This window comes from Tursiops truncatus, chromosome 11 (genome assembly GCF_011762595.2).
Source record: "Tursiops truncatus isolate mTurTru1 chromosome 11, mTurTru1.mat.Y, whole genome shotgun sequence".
In the NCBI taxonomy this organism is placed as follows: Eukaryota; Metazoa; Chordata; class Mammalia; order Artiodactyla; family Delphinidae; genus Tursiops; species Tursiops truncatus.
In genome coordinates this window covers 3,315,942-3,337,485 of record NC_047044.1, presented here as the reverse complement: position 1 = coordinate 3,337,485, position 21,544 = coordinate 3,315,942, and the positions used below count along the sequence as shown (strand labels likewise).

The window sequence follows — 21,544 nt, the reverse complement described above, 5'->3', positions numbered from 1 at the left end:
CTCAGTGAAATAAGCCAACACAAGAAAGGTAAATACTGTACGATTCCAGTTACCGGAGGTCCCTAGAGGAGTCAAATCCATAGAGACAGAAAGTAGATGGTTGTGCCAGGGGCTGGGGGAGGGGGATGGCGAGTTAGTGTTTAATGAGGACAGAGTTGGTTTTGCAAGATGAAAAAAGTTCTGGACACGGAGGGTGGTGATGGTTGCACAAGAATGTGAATGGACTTAATGTTGCTGAATTATACACCTAAAATGGTTAAGACGGGAAATTTTGTGCTAGGTACATTTCACCACAATAAAAAAGTTATATAAATAAGTGGGTAAATCTAAGTAAGTATTGGCTATATAATCAAATTAAGTTCTCATAGTGTTTTTTTAAAATAAATTTATTTATTTTATTTCTTTATTTTTGGCTGTGTTTGGCCTTCGTTGCTGTGCGAGGGCTTTCTCTAGTTGTGGCGAGCGGGGCTACTCTTTGTTGTGGTAGGCGGGCTTCTCATTGCAGTGGCTTCTCTTGTTGTGGAGCGCGGGCTCTAGGCACGCGGGCTTCAGTAGTTGTGGTGCACAGGCTTCGCTGCTCTGTGGCATGTGGCATCTTCCCGGACCAGGGCTTGAACCCATGTCCCCTGCATTGGCAGGTGGATTCTTAACCACCGTACCACCAGGGAAGTCCTCAAACCCTTTTATATCTTCATCATTTCTTTCTGACTTAAAAAAATTTCCTACTTCCTATCTTCTATTTATCTCGAGGCATTATCCGTTCTGTATACTCCTTCTTGGATCTCTTTTAGTTTTGTCTGCCATTCTCAGACTTTTTTTTCCCTCTTATTTCTAATTATTCCCCAAGCTCTTCAACTCTCATATTTTCTTTTCCTCTAATCATTTATTTTCTGAGTTTTAAATTTTGAATTATGTTATTTTTTCATGACTTCTATCATTTTTCTTAATTTGGGGGCCTCAGTTTAAAATCCTAGCTACAGTTTCATCGCTCTGTGGGCACGTATCTTCTTTTTTTTTAACACGTGAATTAATTTTAATTCATGTGCAACTTTTTCAAATTTTATTTTTAATATAATTTTTTAATTTAGTTTTTTATTTTTGGCTGCTCTATATGGCTTGCAGGGATCTTAGATCCCCGACCAAGGATTGAACCTGGGCCCCGGGAGTGAAAGCACAGAGTCCTAACCATTGGACCACTGGGGAATTCCCAGTGGGCACGTCTTTCTGCTGCACTTTCCTGTTTCATCGCTGTGCTGTCTGATATCATTTGGCCCTCGCCATATTTGACTATTTACATGCAAATTAATTAAAATGAAATGCAGTTACACGCTCAGCTCCTCATTGACACCAGCCACATCTTTTTTTTTAATTTTTATTTATTTACTTATTTTATTTATGTTATTTGTTTATTATTTTTGGCTGCGCTGGGTCTTTGTTGCTGCACGCGGGCTTTCTCTAGTTGCAGCGAGCGGGGGCTACTCTTCGTTACGGTACGCGGGCTTCTCATTGCGGGGGCCTCTCTTGTTGCGCAGCACAGGCTCCAGGCGTGAGGGCTTCGGCAGTTGTGGCGCGGGAGCTCAGTAGTTGTGACTCGCGGGCTCTAGAGCGTAGGCTCAGTAAGTTGTGGTACACGGGCTTAGTTGCTCCGCGGCATGTGGGATCTTCCTGGACCAGGACTTGAACCTGTGTCCCCTGCATTGGCAGGCGGATTCTTAACCACTGTGCCAACAGGGAAGCCCCATACCGGCCACATCTTAAATGCTCAATAACCATGTGTGGCTACTGCATTGGGCTGCACAGATACAGGGTATTTCCATCATTCTAGAAAGTTCTATTAGACAGAGCTGGCCCATAGGATCATAACTCTCTGCTTTGCTCCTTTGTGTAATGTTACCGTGACCTCCTCCAGGCTGCTCTGTTACAATTCCTTAAGGCTCCCCCCACCGACTCAGCCCCAGGGGCCCAACAAAGAGGCTGGGGCCCCTGCACGACCTCCTTCTGGCCGCTGCCAGGCCTGCCCTCCCTCAGATCTCTCCCCTGGCGTGAAAGCCCCTCCTCCGAGAAGCCCCCAGCGCCCTGGGACGCAGCGGGTGCTCCCCCAGCTCCACTGACCGCTCACACTGGGGGCTCAGGCATGGGTCTCCCTCCCCCACAAGAAGGTCTATGTAGGCCAGGTCTGCATGTCTGCGGGGTGAGGGGTGAGAAGGAAGGAGGTGTGGTCACCACCCTGCAAAGTAGGGAAACTGAGGCACAGAGAGGTGGAGGGACTTGCCAGGGTTACACAGCAGGTAAGACCCAGAGCCTAGATCCCGGCTAGCAGACCCAGTCTCCTCCGCAAGGGGACAGAAGGCCGGGCTGCTAAGGAGGGAGCCCTGTCCACGTGGCCCTATGTGGTGCCGGCACTGGGAGGCTGCGTGGCAGCAAGGACTACGCCTGGGGGTGGGAGGCTGGCCAGCGGGCTCGGCTTCTGGCCCCTGCACTGCCGTTTGCGGCCACGAGGTGGCGCACGCTGTCAGGCTCAGAAGCCAGGACCCCAAGTTTGTGCAGTAAGCCCCCGTCCCAGGCCAGCAGGCTGGGGTGCTGGGCTCCATCGCCTCCTTGGGGCCTGGCTAAGCCCTGCTGAGGAGGCATGTATTCTATCAGGACCCCCACACACTCCCCCCGTAGGGAGCACCATCTCTCTATGGCCACAAGCAGAGAAAAGCCTTCAGATCTTGCATTTATCACCACGCTTCCTCTGCTGAGAGAGGCTCATTTGTTTCCCTTGTTAACATTTCCGAGATGCTGACGCAACTTACAACAGAGGACGGCTCTGACGCACGGCGGGTGGTTCATTTTTTCCTAAAAAGCTGTTATTAAGTTGATGGTGCATCTTACGCGGTGGCATTTTAAACTCAAGGAAACGTGAATTACATTTCCGGGCGTCATTTGGCCACCATCAGTACGACATTTGCTGAATGCCTACTGTGTGCAAGGCAGCCCCAGGGACTGGAGTATAACATGTGCTGACTGACTCAGAATATACGGAACTCTCAGACCTTCCACCTCTGGACGGGCGGGCAGGCACCATACATCCTGTTCCAGACCCCTCGGAGGAGGATGCCTTGCATGCCCTTGGCCTCCCCTACAGGCTGCGGCCAGCCTGTTCAGTGGGGACCATGTGCACCGCGGTAGAGACTACAACCCCAGCCTGCGAGTGGGCATCTCACTTCTTCGCTTTGCAGAGGAGGAGACCGAGGCTCAGAGGGTTGGGTGGCGTGTACAAGGACACACAGCCACCAGGAGCAGCCCCAGTCCTGCCCCTCCCGTGGCAAAGAGCATGCGCGGGGTGGTCCCAGCCTTCCCTGCCACAAGGCCTGAGCGGCAGCACCCACGGCGTGGGGCTGGGGCTTTATTCCCCGCGTGTCCCCCCATTCGTGATCTGGGTGGTGGGCAGGTCCCGTGACTGTGGGCAGGGCTCTATAAAAGCTGCTCCACCCGCCTCCCACCTGCTGGTCACTCTGAGACCCTCCGGTCAACACCCTCTGGAAGCATTCTGGAGCCAGAAGCCTTTCTCTGTCAAAAGCACCGGTGCGATCTTGTGATCCCTGCTGCAAACCCTTCCACAGCTCCCTGCTGCTCCGCGGATAAGCCTGAGTTCAGTGGGCTGTCCTCCTGCCTTTTTCCAGCTAAACGGAAAAAGTGGTCCTTGCTGAAAACCCTTCCACAGCTCCCTGCTGCTCCGCGGATAAGCCTGAGCTCAGTGGGCTGTCCTCCTGCCTTTTTCCAGCTAAACAGAACAAGTGGTCCCTGCTGAAAACCCTTCCACAGCTCCCTGCTGCTCCGCGGATAAGCCTGAACTCCGTGGGCTGTCCTCCTGCCTTTTTCCAGCTAAACACAACAAGTGGGGCTCTCTGCTCCCGCCCCACCCCGGCCTTGCTGCCTACCCCACCCCTACCCCCATTGCTGCCGTCTCCTTCCAGCCGCCCAGGACCTAGGCTCCTTCTCTCCTGAGCCCGGACTCCACTCCAGCTCCACACCACTCCCCTGGGGCTACTCAGTGCCAGGTGCTGCCAGCCGGAGCGGGTGACACAGGAAAGGACCAGGAGTCTGGAGCGGGTAGTCGCTGGGCTTGGATCCCATTCTCCCTGAGCCCCCTGTGTCGGCGTCCTGTGGGACATGGGGATGTGTGTTCAGATACCGAGGGCCAATGTCATTTCCATGAACCACGGGCACTGCTGGGAGCTGGGCGGGGTCACGGAGGGCGAGAGAGGGAAGTGCCTCATTTGGCCACTAACATCCCCTGCTTCTGCCCGTCACGTGGGTCTAGGCATCTGGCTCCCAGGTGCTCTCCAGGACTCTGAGGATGGGGGACAGGGTTCTGAGGGCTCGGCTGGCCCCGGGGTGTGTGCGGGCTCCAGGCCACCTTCCCAGAGCCGGCAGCCGGGCTTGGAGTTTGGCACCGCCCGCTCTGCACAGCCCTGCCCCGCCGATGCCCCAGGTCCAGCTCAGCTTCAAGCGGCGGGGTGGGGAGCCAGTGGTGGCCCTGCCAACCCTCAGCGACGTGGTCCTGACGGCCAGGTGACTGCTCTGAGCCTGTGTCCACAAGGTCAGGCATGACAGGTACCGCAGATGGGGCAGTTTAAGCAACAGAGATTTAGTCCCTCACAGCCTGGAGGCTGGAGGTGAAGGATCGGAACGTCAGCAGGGTTGCTTCTTCCCAAGGCCTCTCTCCCTGGCGTGCAGAGCGCCATCTTCTCCCTGTGTCATCACTCTGAGTGTGGGTGTCCTAATCTTCTCTTATAAGGACCCCAGCCCTGTGGGATTAGAGCACACCCTAATGAATTTATTTTAACTCAATCACCTCTTCAAAGGCCCTGTCTCCAATTATATCGCATTCTGAGGAACTGGGGGCTAGGACTCCAACTTATGAGTTATGGGGAACAGAGTTCAGCCCGTAACAGTCCTCCTCTGTAAATGGGGGGATGGGATGGCTCCGAGGAGCTGCCAATCAGTGTGGTGTGGGTGCCCCGTAACGTCAAGTGCCCCACGTTGGGGTGTATCTGGTCCATGCCTGTCCACCAGGCAGGCACAGCGCGAGCAGCGGCAGGTACAGGGTGGGCGCCCAGCGAATGCCTGTAGGCTGGGCTGAAAGTCATGGACGCTGGGGCGGCCCCAGAAACACGCTTCAACTTCTTCCCTTCCCCTGGTTCCTCCGTCTCCTGCCTGGTGCCCCTAGTCCTGGTCTTTCATTCAAGAACATTCCTTGGGCATGTGCTCTGTGCCCCGCTAGGGCGGAGGGCTGTGGGTGAATACTTCAACCACTGCACTTGCTACTTTCATGAACAAAGAGGTCCCCTTTGGGGCCTGTTCGAGGTGGATCTCTGTCATCTGTGAACAAAAGGGCTCTGACAGTTACAGAGACTGGCTAAGGTCCTGAGGTGCGGGGCAGGGACACACACATGGGTAATCTGGGTCTTTCCCCAGGAGGGTTGATGGGGAGAGTTGGGGGAAGAGACAAGAACACAACCAACAACAGGGTGAGGGATGCAGGGGGTGGCTGGGCCCATGATGGGGAGTCCTGAGGGCCCTGGCTGCAAGGGAGGCTGGGACCAGTTCTGGCCAGGCTGGTGAGGGGGTCTTTGTGGAGCTGGGTCTTGCAGGCTGGGTGGAGTTTGAATAAGGAAGGTGGTCCTGGGAGGATGTGGCAGGTACAATGGCTTGGGGGCAGGAAAATTGAGCATGTGTTTGGGAAAATCTCTAGTCCTGTTTGCCTGGAGAGCAGAGAGATAAGGCCAGGAAGCTGTGAGGGCCCAGTGCATTCCAGGCCGGGACAGAGAAGGAACCAGTGGGGTCTGGAAGCTGGGCCTGGTCCTGGCAGGGGTGCTGGGCATGAATGTGACTCAGACCACCCAACAGAGCTCTCATACTGGGGAAGAGACAGTCCTGCCTACAGCTTGCCACAGTACCCCTCCCGCCCCGAAACAGACCCCACGTTTGTGCGTTAGCTCCCTTAATCTGAAATCATTTGGTCTCCCATTCTGCAGTCGGGAAACTGAGGTACAGAGAGGTAAGGCCTCCTGCTAGGAGCCCACCTGAATGATTGCCTCTGACCCAGGCTTATCAGGTCTACCTTCCCAGGCTGGGGGAGGATGATAGAAGGGCCCCACACCTTGTGAGGACAAAGAATGTCACCTGCCATTTCAGTAAACAAAGGATGCTGTGGCCATCAAGCCATCTGTCACTGCAGACGCCCCCTGCCCGCAATGGTGCACCCAGGTCGGAGAAAAACAGGACACTGGCCCGAGATAGTTAAGATGCATATGAAAGGAATGATTTCAATGAGACAAAACTCACTCCTCTTCCCATATGTAGAAAAGTACTAAAATCATTAGCTTGAGATGCCTGTTTTGTGTGATTATCAGTAATCCTTTGTTGTTCAACTACATTTGTTCCCCAGCAAAACCTCCTATGTATCCTGGCTCCTACCTTTACTTCTTTGGAACAGTCTCTCAGAGCTATGTGAGAGGCTGCCACCCCTGGCCACTTCCCCGGCAGTCCAGTGGTTAAGACTCCGCCTTTCCAATGTAGGGGGCTCTGGTTCCATCCCTGGTTGGGGAACTAAGATCCCACATGCCACGCGGTACGGCCAAAAAAACTGAAGACATAACTCTCAACTTTTAGGTTGTGCAAAATTTTTTCGGTTGACACTTACCCCAGGGAATGCTTCAGAGGCACCTGAGTTGGGAGCCTTGAGGACTGGATAGGAGATTGGGAGTTGGGTTAGGTAGTGGGGTAGGCGGCGGGGTGGGATGGGGTAGCTCAGTTCTGGATTCCTGGAGGTGTCTGTAGGACTCCCACGGTCACTGGGTTTGGGGCAGAGCAGGGGAGCTGGGCTTAAGACACATAAGGCAGATGGGACCGTCAGCGCAGAGCCCAGAGGACCCAGCTGAGGAGGGGTGGCTGATAAGTCTGGGGACAGACAGCCTTGGGGCCTTCCATGTTCTCTGGGTTCCCCAATCCTCCGACTCCAAGCTCCAGCAGCCATCCTCCTGGTCAGACCTGGGTGGGGAGTTAATCGTGGGGCCCGCAGCCCAGGATGTGGACCTATGGTTTTGGAAGGGTGGTCCCTTCTACTGGTAAGCTAGACAGCCCCTGGTCAGGGAGCCAAGGAATGTGCAGGGTTCTCCTGGGGGCGCGCGCGCGCGCATCCAGACTCGGGCAGGGGTGGGGCGTCAGGTGGGCTTAAAGCTGCCTCCCTCTACTAACTCCCCGCCCCGCAGTGTGCAAGCGTGCGGGATGGGCTCCCTTGAATGACAAAGGTGCGACTCAGAGAAAGAGGCCCGCATCCTGAGGTCAGGGAGCGCCCCTGGGCATGGGGGGGGGGGGTCAGCCCCCGCTACAGATTCGAGTCTAGAGGGAGTGTGTGCAACCCCACCTGCCCTCCCCCTGCAGGGTCCAGGTACCCTCCCCCTGGGTGGGCCGAAGAGTGGCTTCAGGGTAAAGGCAGTTCCCTATGGGATGTGGTCGCCACCGGTAGCAGTCTTTGACCCAGGTCTGAACTTCAGGCGGTCCAACTGCGGCCCCCGTGGGGTGTCTGGCCGGCGGACCGCGGATGAAGTGACGGCAGCATGCGTGCCTGGGCGTGGCTGTGCCCGTGGCGTCCGCCCTATAGACGCGCGGGACCGCGCGGCCGTAGGCGCAACCAGCGGACGGCCGCGCGGAGGAGTCGCCGCGCGTGCGCGTGGGTGCAGGTGGCGGGGGCGCACGTGGGTCACCCAAACAAAGGTGGCGCCGCGTGACCCAGCTCGCTCTCGCGTGCGAATCCGCCAGGGCAGACGAGCCCCCGCGGGGGGCCGCATCCGGGTGGGCCGGCTGCCCCGATGCCGCGCAAGGAGGGGCGCGACTCCTTTAAGGCGCGGCGGGGCGGTGCGGGGCTTGCCAGCTCAGGTCGTGGGGCGTGGCGTTGGGCGTGGCGATGAGGGGGCGTGGCGTTGGGCGTGGCGGAGCGCGCGCGGGGCGGGGCGGCGGCTGCGCAGGCCGGGCCGGGGGCGCGCAGATTTCGCGCAGCGGGACGCGAGCGCGCGACCTGGCGCCGCCGCCGCCGCCGCCGCCGTCGCCGCCGCCTCCGCCTCCGCGCTCGTGGCCGGGACCCGCGGGGCCGCCTCCTCCGGGCTCCCCGGCGCCGCTCGGCTCCCGGGCGGGCGGCAGGTGCAGCGCGGCCGGGCGGCTGGCGAAGGGGGCTTCGAGGCGACGGTTGGATGAGAGGTGGCCCCGGTCTCCGCGCAGGGTAAGCGGCGCGCGTGCGGACGCCCACACAGACCTCGGCGGACTCACGGACAGGCTCCCCACGGGGGCCGGCCGAGCCCCGACCCGGCGCGCTCGTCCACGTTCTCCCCGCTCCCGCAGCCAGCGGCCCTCCTAGCAGGGCCCCGCGCGGGCGCGCCCCGCTTACACGCCCCCGGGTCCCGCGTTGGCTTGGGCGCGCCGCGGCCGCGGCGACTCCTGGCCCGCGTTGTGCCGGGCTGGCCAGGGAGAGGAGGACGTCCCGTGGGCGCGGGGCCTGAGGTGGGGTGGTGGTGGTGGGCAGGGCGGGGGTCGCCGCGGCCAGGCTGGGGCACGGGCGGGCTCGGCAAATGTCGTCTTCGCCACTCACTCCTTGGGGACAGGAGAGGAGGAGGGAGACCCCGGCCGCTGTGACCCCAGAGACGACCCCGCTAAAAAGTTGTGGGCGCTCGTCCTCCTCCCCGCACCCCTCCGTTCGCCCTGTCCCCTTTCCCTTTGTTTGGGACTTTTAGCTGATGGGGCTCTGCTGGGGCCCAGCCCCGCGTGCAGGCACGGAGGAGAGGTGTAGTGCAGCAGCTCCCAGCCCGGGGCCCCCGCCTGCCCAGAGCAGGCCCTGCACCCCCGTCCAGGCCTGGCCTACCACCGGGGGAGGGAGGAGAGTCGGAGCCGGGCGGGCTGCTGCACCTGTCTGGGCAGGGAGGCTCTGGCAGTAGGAGCAGCGGCCCCGGCCAGGGCCATAGACCTGAGGGGGTACCCCTGGAAGCTGAGTCCACCCTGGGGCTGTCGCCAGCCCTGCATTTCCGGAGGCGGGGAGGATTCAGTTTGGGCGACACCTTCTGCAGGATGGGTTTCCCTTCTTGTCTTCCTAGTGAAGGCTGGGGAGAAAAGACAGAGTTCTGAGCATCTCCCCCCCACAAAAATGGAGGCTTCTGAGCCCCAGCGCTCATCGCAGCGCAGCCCTAGGGGTAGTTTCAGGCCTGAGCCTGGCAGGGGCAGGGCTGTGCAATAGTTAAAGAGAGGAATTTGGAGCCTTGCCTCCGACACACATCTGTTCGGTGACCTTGGGCAGGAAGGCCTTGAGCTGTCTCATGCCTCAGTTTCCCCACCAGTAAACGGGGAGGGGGGCTGACAAGAGGATTAGATGATGTGATACAGACCCCCCCCACCCCCCTCCCCGACGGGACACACCTAGGGCAGAGAGCAGAACACCCTGGAGAGGCCAGCGGTGCCCTTCGCCCCCTGGCGGCTGTTGATTTCCTGACTCTGCCCCACGTGTCCCAGGCCCATCTGGGGACGCACAGTCTGGCTGGGTGAGTGTGCTCCAGTTGTTGCCCTTGTCCCCTGCTGGGGTGGAACCACATCCCACAATGTTAGCTGGGGCCCCTCGGATCAGGGACCTCATTAAACCTGCCCCTCCTTCCTGTTGCAAACCCCTCTGAAAACTCCCTGCCTAGCCCAGGTAAGGGACCTGGCCTGCCTGTCCTTCCCTCTGTCTTGGCTGTGATGTTGATCCTTCTGCAGCACTGTGACCATAGGCAGGGGTCTTGAACCTGCAGGCTGCCCAGTGCTGGACTCCTATTTGGGGGGGGGGGGGTGCCAGCTTGGTCCTGGGGACCAGGAGGTAGGGTTCCCTGGAGCCTCTAGACGGCGCCACCCCCTCTCTGCCCTTCTTTCTTGTGGGCTGCCTTGGCTCATGGGGTGTGGCTGTCCCAGAGGTGCGGCCTGGGGACGGTCAGGGCCTGTCCCTTTGCTGTCTGCCTGCCTGCACTCGGGAAAGGCATTTCCTGGAAACTGAACAGGAAAGTCTCAAAGTGTGGTTTGCTTGGCCCTGGCCGCCTTAGTCTGTGTCTTCCACTGAGTTGGGTGGGCAGGGGCCCTTCATGCAGGGAGAACCTGGTGGTCTCTCCAAGCCGCCAGGCTGTGAGGCGCTCCTCGTATCTGTCCAGCCAGAGTGGGTGTCAGGACCCCCCCCGATGGTCGCCAGCTCCGTGTGACCTCTGCTTCCCCTGCCCTCCCCGGGCCTCACCTTCACCAGCTAGAAACGAGGAGAATCAGGCCCGTTTTTCCTGAATCACCCCTTCTGCTGTACAATAGAATAGAATAGTGGTTCAGGCCCAATGAAAACAAAGTGTTATTAGATTCCAGTGAGAGTGCAGTTGCCAGGGGAGATTGCGAGCCTGAAGCGCATTTTCTGTTTGTAACAGAGTATCTGAGCGATGTTACAGATGTGACAGAGATACCAGTGCCAGGCCCAGCCTGCATCTCCGTGGAATCAACGTAATCGGAGAAGCGAAGGGCTCCCCTGATGTTTCCATGGTGTGACCCATGTTAGTGGTTGTACCACTGGTACACTGTCATCTCATGGGCCCTAGGGGACCCCTTCCAGCTCCCCATGCTTCGCGGTTTGGGAGTTTGCCTCCTGAAGCCAGTCGTATCTGAGCTCTGTGCAGGAGTGGGCTTCCCATTGTGGAGTGGCGTGGCTCCAGCCAGGTCCTCCTTTCTGGGGGCCACTCCCTCTCGGGGACCTGGGCTGGTTTTTCTCTGGCGTTTGGCCCCCTGTGTAGTCAGGATGGAGGGCTCCTGCCTAGTGGCCGTGCTGGGGACTTGCTGAGCGTCTGAGGAGCTCCAGTCAGTGGAGGGCGTGTGCCAGCTGGGGCGGAAGACACTGGTGGTGGCTGTGTGGCCTGCTTGGACAAGGCTGCTGTTCCTGTCGCCAGCAGGAAGGGAGACCATCTTTGTCGAAAGCCGAGTACCCCTGCTTCCTGTGGAGGCTGCTGACAGCCTTGGGGTATGTAGCAGAGCATCCCTCCCCTTAAAGTAGTTAAAAATGAATTGGGGGTAATGAGACGTGGACATTGAGAGTGAGTAATAGGAATACGGATGCCCTTGCCAGGGGAGCAGCTTCTGTTTGTTTACCAGCCCAGACGTGCTCGTGTGACCACCCAGGTGACACTCGGAAGGCCTTTGCTTGGGACTTGAAAGCCAGCTGGGGGGCCCTTAGGCACTGCAGGGGGTTTAGGTCTGATTTTTCCTTGGCTTTGGGGTGGTGTGGCAATGGGGGCTCTCACTGGGTCTTTATCCGGGGCAGAATCTAGAGAACACCCTTTGTAAGGGGGCTGAGAGTTCAGTTGCTGGCTGGGGACGAGGAGGAGGCCTGGGTCCTTGACGGTGACGAGTATTTTGCGGAGATAGAGTGGCTGAGACACAGCCAGCCCCGCCTGAGGGGCAGCCGGGCCACCTGCTTGGAGCTGGCCGCTGACAGAGGAAGGCAGTTGGTTGACTTGAGAACTTAAAGGCAGGTCGTCCGACTTCTCTTACTGATTGAGATGGCGCAAGAAAGTGAGGGTTTCCCTAATTAGAGAAAACTGTGTTCCTTGAGCCTTTGGGGTCTGCGTGTGGCCTGTACGGGGGAGTCGGGCAGAGACTTTGGACTGTAATTCACCATTAATGACGCTCGCCATCTAAAGGTTATTAAGATCACTTGGCATTTGAGTTATAACCAGGGTTGTGATGATGTTTAAGGCCTGTGATTAAAGCCTCCTGTGGTTACACCGGCAGACAGGAAGGACTGGCCTGTCCAAAGGAAAAAAGAAATTAATAGTAGAAATCACTCAGTATAGTGTCAGGCGCGGTGCTAAGTGTCTTTCAGGCGTTGGCCCTCGTGGTCCTCACAACCTCCACCTTCACGCGGAGGCAGAAACAGGCCCAGAGAGGCAGGCGGCTGTTCTCAGTCCCCAGTTAGTTAAGTAGCAGAGCTGGGATCGGAACTCGGGTTGTTTGGCAACAAAGGCTGTGCTCTTAACCTCACTGCCTCCCTGATAATCAGTTGAATTTCTGGGGGTTTGTATAAGAAACAGAGGAAGTAAATTTACAGTCATGATGAGAAGTCTCTTTGCCATCAAACGTGTGCTTATAGCAAGAGCGTCTCTTATGCTGGGCCTGATGGCATTCCACGCACTTTATATGATTGATTTTCATAACAGCTGGAGGTCAGTGCTATTATTAGCTCTGTCGGCACAGAGAGGTTAAGTAACTTCCCAGAGGCCACAGGCTGGTGAGTGGCAGAGCTGGGTATCTGTTCCTAAGCTGGGTGCTGTATGCAGGGGGATTAAGTGGAGAAAACTCTTGGTCTGTCGCTGTGTGTTCTTGGGCAAGACGCTTAACCCCTCTGGGCCTCCGTTTGGTCACCGAGAAACAAGGGTCTTGGTGTGGAATATAGAAGCCAGAGGCCTGAGAGCTGGCCCTGGCCCGAGCTGGCCGCGTCTGCACTGCCTCCCCCAGGAAGGCCCTGGGTGGGGAGGCCCAACCATTGCAGCTTCCCCCCAGGAAGAGAGTCGTGGTGAAGGGGGCCAGTGCGCCCCAGCACTGGCTGGTGTTGGATGGAGCGGCCCTGGCTGTTGTCGGGGGTGAGGGCTCTGCCTCTCCCAGAAGCTCAGTCCACACCTGGGGAGAGAGACACCTGACACCGGGCACTGCTCGCTCTGTGAAGTGAGGGCGCTCAGAAAGCCCCCACTGCTCTGTCCCTCGGGAACCGGGGCGGGGGGGTGGTGATGGGTTGCCCTACCCAGAGCCCCCCTGTGCCGCCGAACCCAGCTCAGCTGTGGTGGGAGAACTAGGTGTGCTGGCGCCATGGAGGGCTGCCGTGGCCCGGGGACCCCCAGGGAAACTGCTCAACCCTCTTGTGGTCAGGTCCCCAGCATCGGTGAAGAGGGCTGCCGCCTCTAGTCCTTCCCTGTGGGCAGGGGGTACACGGCACATGAGGCCCTCCCCAGCCCGCCAGCATGGAGTGCGGTGGGGCCCACCTGAGCCCAGCCAGTGCCCCCCCTCCCAGGTCAGAGAGGCCCTGCCTTGCCCCCCTCCCCTCCGCAGGTGCTGCCTGCAGGGCTGTACCAGGGTTGGCAGACCTTTGTGTCAGGCACGTCTCTGCTCCCTCCCCCTTGCTGGGGAGGCCTCCCCCAGCACCCGGTTTATAGAAGTCCCCCCTCACTTGCCCCCCCCGCCCCCCACAGCAGTTGTCCTCCCTGGAGGCAGGGGCCTTGTTCTGGTCCTGAGCAGCCCAGAGCAGGGATGAGGGAGGCGCTCCCTGCTCTGCCCTCGGGGGCCACTCTGCAGCCTGGCCTCCAGGGACCAGCAGCTTTGGGTCCTGGGGGCCTGGCTGGGGTCAGCCCACCTGCAGCTGAGCTAAGCTGGGGGCTGGGGGGGGGAGGGGAGGGGCCAGGCTCCCCAAAGGCGGGGGCAGGCCTGGGCAGTGAGAGAGGTGTGCGTTTGTTTTTTAAACATCATTATCGAGGCACAGTTCGCATACCATGCAATCCAGCCAGGGAGCGTGCCATTCACCGACTTTTAGCATGTCCACAGAATTGTGCAGCCTTCACCACAATCTAATTTTAGAACGTTTTCATCACCCCCGTTAGCCATCACTCATTCTCTTTCCCTCTAGCCCCTGGCAACCGCTAATCTGCTTTCTGTCTCCATGGATTTGCCTGCCCTGGACATTTCGTATCAGGGGAATCGTATGCTCTGTGGAGGTTTGGCCCTGCTCTCCTTCGCTTAGCGGGACGCATCTTCACCTGTGTGGCAGCGTGTAGTGACAGAGTTGTGCTTGATGCCTCTCCTGAAGTGTGGCCCCTCTTCCCCAGCACGAGGTGACCCTGGACGACCTTTCTCACCAGTCTTGGTGGGCTCGCCTTGCATCGCCTGGCACCCGGGGTCAGAGTTCGTAGCGGCCCCTTCTGTCGCTATGGCTGTCTGAGAACTCTGTGCCGGCACCATGAGCCATTTCATATGACTCATTTTCAGTGGCCTTTGGCACACTTACCATTTATGTGAGCTGCACTCAAGTCACCTCCTCCAGGAAGCCCTCCTAGCCTTCCCATGCCCCCAGGGTTAGGGCCCTTGTGCCTATCATCCTGTGTGATCCTCTGTTTACCTGCCTGCCTTCTGAGCTCCTGGAGAGCAGGGGCCCCGCTTTTCATCTGATTCCTGGCTGGCCTTGTTGGAGACAGTGTCGGGGGGTGAGTGGTTGCAGATGGCGGGGGTGGCGTGTTTGTGAGGCATTGAGTCCCATGGGCTCTCTTACTGGCTGCCCCACTATTTCTCTTCCTCGATTATCCTTGAAACTGTACTGTCTGTGTCCTCTGGATCACCTCAAGGGCAGGCCCGGGTCTGGCTCTGGGTATCCTGGACGTTCAGGCAGAGCTGCGGAGTGAGCTGAGCCCTGCCGGCCCCACCTCTGCCCTACCTGCCCACCACGCCCCACACTGGGTGGCAGGCTGGGTTTTTGGTTTTGTTTTCCTTCTTTTTTTTCCCTAATAATAGACTGTAGTTTTTAGGACAGTTGTAGACTTATAGAAACATTACAAAGAAAACACAGAGTTCTCATATATCTGTCCCTCCCCATGGTTTCTCTTATTATTACCATTTTACTTTAGTGTGGAACGTTGTTATAATTAATTAATGGACCAATATTGATTTTTTTTTTTTTTTTTTTTGCGGTACGCGGGCCTCTCACTGTTGTGGCCTCTCCCGCTGCGGAGCACAGGCTCAGGACGCGCAGGCTCAGCGGTCATGGCTCACGGGCCCAGCCGCTCCGCAGCACGTGGGATCCTCCCGGACCAGGGCACGAACCCGTGTCCCCTGCATCGGCAGGTGGACTCTCAACCACTGCACCACCAGGGAAGCCCAATATTGATAATTACTAACTGAAGTCTGCAGTTTATTCAGATTCCCTTAGTTTTCACCTAATGTCTTTTTTCTACCCCAGGACACCGTACTACATTCAGTTGTCGTGTCTCCTTTGGCTCCTCTGGGCTGGGACAGTTTCTCAGGCTTTTCTTATTCTTGATGACTTGACAGTCTTAAGGAGTATTAGGGACATTGTAGATCGCTCTCCACTGGAGTTTGGACAGTTGGAAACGCCCTGCTGGAATTCGGATGTTTCTCTCCGGGTTAGACTGGGGTCGTGGATTTTGGGAGGAAGGTCACAGAGGTGAAGAGCCCTCATCCCATCCCCTTAGGGCACTGATCCCTGTGATGTCGGCCTAGGTCATCTGGCTGATGTAAACTTACTCTTTTCCGTCTGTCCGTGCTGTCCTCCTTGGAAGGAGGTCAGGATGTGCAGCCCACACGTAAGGGTTTTGAAGGTGGAGTGCCTATAAACAGTTTGGAATCTTCTGAATGGGAGACTTGCCTCGTCTCCCCCATTTCTCAGTTTATTCAATCATTTTTTACGTCAGTATGGATTCACGCCTCCTTATTTTACACCTTGAGTTACGGTGCAGTTCCACTTTCCTTATTCCGTTGGTCAGACTGTTCCAGCCTTGGCCGCTGGGAGCTCGTTCAGGGGGTTCCTGAGTTCAGTTGACGTGCCCCTGTCACGTGGGGTGATGTGGACGCATCCTCACTTCCTGGCACTGTGGGTGCTCCCAGCCCTAGAATCAGCCAGTTCTCCCAGGAGCCTGGTTCCTTTTACTGGAGTATGGTTTTAGAAACCAAGATCTGGGCGCTGGGTGTGCTCGTGGCTGCTGGGGTCTCATTGCTCTGGGCCCGCTCTGCCGGCAGAGCAGAAATGCACACTGTGGATGTGCACACGTCTGTAAGTACTTCTGTGTGTAACCGTCTGTGTTAATACATTAATATATCAAGTGAGATGTGAGTTCATCCTAGTGATATAACCTATGGTCCTTACCGTGTGTATATAACCTGTATATAACTATATACAGGGTGACTGTATAACCTATAGTCCGTACTGCGCCCCTCGCTGATCGGTTTCCATTCCAGCAGTGGGAGACTGGGCTTCCCCCATTTGCCATCGTTTACTTGATCGTTCAGTTCCAGTGTAGCTGCAGAGTAGGATCAGACTGTTACCCCCGCCCCCTGGGAAGTGGCTTCATGGGCCAGAGTGCTGTGTGCCTGTGTGGCTCCTTCTTACTCCCCTGGGTTCATGCTGTGCTGTTGGGACGGGCGCTGATAGGTGTTCTCTGCACGGGCCCTGCAGGGGCTGGGGGGGCCGCTGCCTCCCTGAGAAGGTCTGTGACCTGCAAGGAGAGAAGAAGAGAACTGGGGGACTCCTCGCTGTGCCTGGTCACCCCAGGCCTGTGGGGATGGGCACAGACATGGCATCCCTTTGAAATTTGAAAGCGGGGCTGGCTTTGAACACACCCTGGAGGCCCAGCCTCGGCGGCAAGAGGAGGAGGGCTGCTGGCGGGACCCTTTGGAGCTCAGACGCACCTTTGACTCAGATCCTGGCCCGTGAGTTCCCTGACCTCCTCGGAACTCGCACTGCAGCGGGGAGGGGCAGCTCCGACCATGGTTCTTTGGAGCAGGGCTGGAGGCCGGAGGCCGGGCTCCTTTCTGGAAAGGAGAGAACTGGGCGAGTTCTGCTCTGGTTCACTCGGGGCCCCATGCCGGCTCCCGTTTCTGTCCGCATGTGTGTGGGGTCTGGCGGGGGGAGGGCTTCAGCTGGAGGCTTCAGAGCAGGTGGGACAGGGAGAGGCAGCAAGGTGCCCACCGTTTTAGGGCCGAGTTGGTGGGCAGGGGCGGGCACCCTGGACCCAGGGCCGAGGAGACCTGAGAGCAGGCACGGGCAGGGCTTTGCGGGGTTTGTGCTTCAGAGGAAAGCGGTGGCCACCTGGGCGGGCTTGGAAGACGCCTGGAACCGTGGTTGTCCCTTCGTGCTCCTGCCCTTTTGAGATAAGATGGGGGGGAGGGTCAGCGGACGGGACACCGGCTGGGCCTCAGCGGCTGGTCCAGCGCCTGGGTTCCTGTGTGCCGTGTGTCGTGGGCCAGGTTCCGAGTTTCTGAGGGTGGCACCCACGATGGCTGTCGCTTTGAGTGGCCCACAGGTGATGGAGCAGCGGCGGGAGCTGCCATGCTGACCGCACCGCCTCTGTGCCTGTGAGGAGGTGCCGTGTACACTGTGCCGTCTACACTCGTGGGGAGGTTTTGTTCACACGGTACTGTCTACACGTGTGGGTCACCATGCTGCCCTCCCTGGGACCGGCTGGGGCTGGCGTGGGCTCAGTTTATCGAAGGTCATCTCCTGTCCAGGACTCCTGGAGGCCCAGCTGGCTTGTGGCCCACCTCTGCTGGGGCAGGACTGGGCTCTGGGCCGCGCTGGGGGAGCCATGGGACACGTGGCTGGCTGTCCTGCCCCAGCTCAGGCTTTCGGCCGGGCATCCTGAAAGCCCTCGTCTCCCTGCTGTGGGGCTGGGGCCTCACTGAGGTGGTGCCCCGTCTCCCCTGGTCCTGTGAGGGGAGCCCCAAGGAAGCGGGGGTGGGGGTGGGTGGGCCTTCCTGGGAGTGAGGCTCACCTGCCCTGTTGGAGGCCACCTGCCGGCCGGGTCTCCTTGCGCGCCCTGACCCCCCCCCCCACTGGGTGCCCCCCACCCCAGGTCCTTGCTGTGCCACAGCCGTCCCTCCTGCTTTCTGGGTTGATATTTGAGGGTCTGCTGGGTCCCCGTGACGGCCGCAGACAGCTGCTGGGAGATGCTTGCCTGGAGATGAGCTTCCCCGTCTCTGGTTGCAGAGCTTCGGGGTGACGGGGATCGCCATCCGGGGCAGGGTCTCTATGGTGCGGGTGGCCGTGCTGCACTGCTGGGCTGAGCCCCGTCTGACCAGTGATGGCCCGGGGGGCAGGGAGTGGGGAGTGCTGCGGCCTAGACGGCTTCAGACGGGGCAGAGCCAGGAAGATGCGTGTCAGTGGTGGCCTCCGGCGGGAGTTTGGCGTCTAAAACTCCGAAGCAACTTGAGTCGTTGAGAAAACACACAAACCCTCAGTATCACCAGAATCTCCCTCTTAGAAGAACCGGATCATAACACCCCGCCCACGGGGTGGCCGCACAGTCCACACGCTGACGGTCGTGTCTCATCTTCCAGCCACTGCTGAGAAGCCAGCGAGGTGTGTGAATCATCTCGCAGGTGCCGTGTTCCAGAGGCGGAGCTGCCCCAAGTGACGCTGCCCCTTGTCTCTGCAGGCTGAGCCTTGCTGTGCGCTCCTCCCAGACCCCCCGGGCACGTCCTTGGGGTCCTTTGCTGGCTTCAGCGTCCAGGTCAGATGTCCAGGGACTGGTGTCCGCAGCCCTTTCCCTAGTCCATCCAGAGAGGAAGGTCAGGAACGAGACAGGTGGGCTGGACAGGAGGCCTCCCTGAGGACCTGTGGCCGATGCTGCCTGCGGAGGGTGGTCAGCGGTGGCGTGCCCCCAGGCCCTGCCCGGCCCTGTCCTGTTGGGCGAGCCCGTCGCAAGCGTGCTGAGCCCATCCTGGATTAGGAGGAAAAGCGGTGTTTTGTTCCACAGCCACTGCTTAAGAAAGCCGGGGGATGTGTGGATACGTCAGCCCCTAAGAGTGGAGGGCGGTGGGGGGGGGCGGGCAGGTCTGGAGGGGAGGGGTGGCAACGGGGACCCAAGGAAGCTGGACCTGGAATAGAATTTAAAGGAGTGAGGGTCACTGGCGGTCATCCTCCTTAGCGCCCAGCCTGCCCCGCGGTGGAGGCTGCAGAGGTGTGACTTCTCTGCTGCCGAGCACATTTGGGGGAGAGGAAGTGAAATATGAGTCAGCAGGCAGAGAGCCCTGGGCACGAGGGCGGGAGGGCGGCGGAGCCGCTGGCCCACAGACAGGAGGGGAGGCAGGGCTGGGGGAGCCAGCCTGTCCCCGCTGCTCCCGCCCTGGCAGCCTGTGTCCCTCCTGGGAGGGCCTGGGGCAAGGCGGTGGGCTGTCACATTCTAAGCTGGACATCTAGGATTGTGACTCCCAGGGTGGGCGGGCCCCCGGGACACAAGCCCCTGCGACCCTCATCTGCGGGCAGGTGGGGAGGGCGGAAGGAGGGAGTGGGGGAGGGAGCAGGGCTGGGAATCCTCATGACCTAGCAGGGCACCTGGGGGAAGGCGTGCTGGCAGCGCCAGGAAGGGAGGTTGAGGTCCCGCTCTGTCTGCCTTGGTGAGAGGCCGGCTGGACAGGTTCTCTGCAGGCTGGGGTTTGTGCTGCTGTGTGCGGGCGGGCGGGCTGGAAGCAGGAAAAGGAGACCTGGCCTCTCGCCAGCCACTGTCTAAGCTTTGGAACGGCCTCCCACCCGATGTGGCCGCCTCTGCGTTCGGAGAATTGGCCATCTTGAGATGCGCCCGGGATGGGGAAGGGAGGTAAGCCCTGGATGTCGGGGACCCTGCCTCACGTGGCCCATGAGGACAGTGTGGTGGGCCTGGGCTGGTTGGGGGACATGGGAGGGCTGTCTGAGGATGCCCCTGGGAGAGGATGAGCCCAGTTGCTGGTATCTAGACACTTCTGGGAGCCAGGGGATGTACGTGGGTGGCTGCCACCCCGGAAAGGGCCACCTTGTCCCCACTTTGCAGGTGAGCAAGTGGGAGTCGGGGGGTGGGGGGACCCAGTAAGTAAGTGGCTGGCAGCTCGCTGCTTGCAGGGCCCACACCCTTGTCCATGGCCCACCTGCCCTCTCGTCGGGTTTATTTAAGTGTTTTCAGAGGTCAAAGCTGTCGTCCCTGATACGTGCCTGTGGGCCTCACGTGGCCCCTTAACCTTTGTGCCAGGCCCACTCCTCAGGGCTCTGGGTGGCCCACCCCCTCCATGTGTGTGCCCGAGGGCCTCACCACCTCCCGCACCCCTCAGGGAGGCTGTTCTCAACACCCGGGTTCTACGGTTGCACATGCCAGACCCCCTGAGCCCCTTACCCGGCCCCGCCGCCTGGCATGTAATGTGTGGGGATGGGTCTCCCGCACTAGACCCTGAGCCCCTTGAGGGCAGGCCTGGGCCAGTGAGGCTGGGTGATTCCAAAGGTCACTGTCACCCACCTACTGTGGCCTGGGTAGCTGAGCCACTGGCAGTCAGCAGGGCCTTGAGGTGTCTCCACCGCCCTTGGTGGCCTGCAAGGCCTTGGGCCCTTGGTTCCTTCCCAAGGCAGGCGGGACTGAGCAGGGGACTGGCTCGCGCAACTCTCGGGGCACAGGGACCATCCCCCACCCTGTCTTGGGAGGCCTGTCCCATGCCTTTCTGTCTGCCTTGTGTGTCTCTCCAGGAGCTGCAGGCACCTCCGGAGAGCTGAGAAGGCCGCTGGGGGGTGGGGGACTCCTTAACCCCCAGGGGAGGTGACCCTGGGGGGCTGGGACATCATTGTCACTGTGTATGTGACCCAGGCCCGGGGTTGCCGATGCGGATGCCGGTCGGTGGGATGCCGGTCGGTGGGCGTCAGCTGTTGCTCAGGACTGGCCTGGCTTAGGCAGCTTGATGGGGGAGGGGAGGGAGAAACAAGCGTGGGCCAGCTGCGGGGGAGAGGCCTGGATCCTGGGGGCAGGGGCGGGAGAGGTTGGAAGGGCGCACCCGCAGAGTCTGTGTGAGGACAGCCGAGGATGATGGTGAGGCTTCCGGTTTATTTTTTTATTTATATTTTTTTACTTTTTGGCTGCACTGCGCGTGGCACTTGGGATCTTAGTTCCCCGACCAGGGATCGAACCCATGCCCCCTGCAGTGGAAGCTCGGAGTCTTAACCATTGGGTCACTGGGGAAGTCCCGCGAGGCTTCCAGTTTAGAAAAGCGTCTGGAGAAGGCAGGGGCCTGGAACGGGAGCCGGGTGCCTGGAGCTGACGGGCCTGGGCAGGTGACTGCTTCCCTGGCATGTCCTCCCTCATCCAGGGCCAACGTGGCCATGAAATCCCTCTTCCTCGTGCGTTCTCCGATTCAGGACTTAACTGCTGCTGCATCAGCAAATGGACTGTGGTTTGACTACACGTTTTCCAAAGCTAAGCAGGGCCCAGGCTGACGTCCCTGGTTAGGTCCCCCACAAGTCCCGAGTTCCCTCCCCCCACCCGCCCCTGCAGCCGACAGTTAGCCATGGCCATGGAGGGATGGGGAGGGCCCGTTGGCATCGACCGGACAGTGTAACCGTGGGCTCCGTAAGGCCGACAGGGACCGTCTCACTCGTTCCCGTGGTGCCCAGCGCTTGGCCTAAGGCATCGGAGCGTGTTTGAGGGAAGCCCGCTGATGCCCGTCCCCTGAGGCCCAGCGCCATTTCTCCCCCGCCCCCCCCGACTTGAGTTGACCGTCCATCTCCTTTTAAGTTTCGCAGGTGTGTATCTTTGATAGCTGACCGCTTAATTGTGTGATTAAAAATAGTGAAGCGAGTGTTTGCACCGCGTGGTAGTGAGGATGCAGAGCCCCAGCCTCACGCTAAGTGGGTCACTCCCAGCGGGGGGCGGGCTGGGTTCTGTTTCTCTCCTGAGTGTTTTCGCTCTTCGCTTGGATCGGATCGGACCAGGGAGGAGCTGCATCGTCC

General features: G+C 59.2%; 1 protein-coding gene across 7 annotated transcripts in view; it reads left to right on the top strand.

Moving 5' to 3' along the window:
• The first annotated feature begins 7,942 nt into the window (after positions 1 to 7,942).
• Positions 7,943 to 21,544, top strand: part of GRAMD4 (GRAM domain containing 4) — a 77,174-nt gene continuing 63,572 nt past the window's right edge. The window contains exon 1 of one of the 7 annotated variants that reach the window (XM_033865822.2): positions 7,943 to 8,269. In XM_033865822.2, coding sequence (XP_033721713.1) covers positions 7,958 to 8,269 — 312 coding nt within the window. In that variant the 5' untranslated portion in view covers positions 7,943 to 7,957. Of the gene's footprint in view, positions 8,270 to 18,292; positions 18,315 to 21,544 lie in introns of those variants that run through there. The other 6 variants (XM_033865823.2, XM_033865830.2, XM_073788043.1 and 3 more) reach the window with 6 other exon arrangements.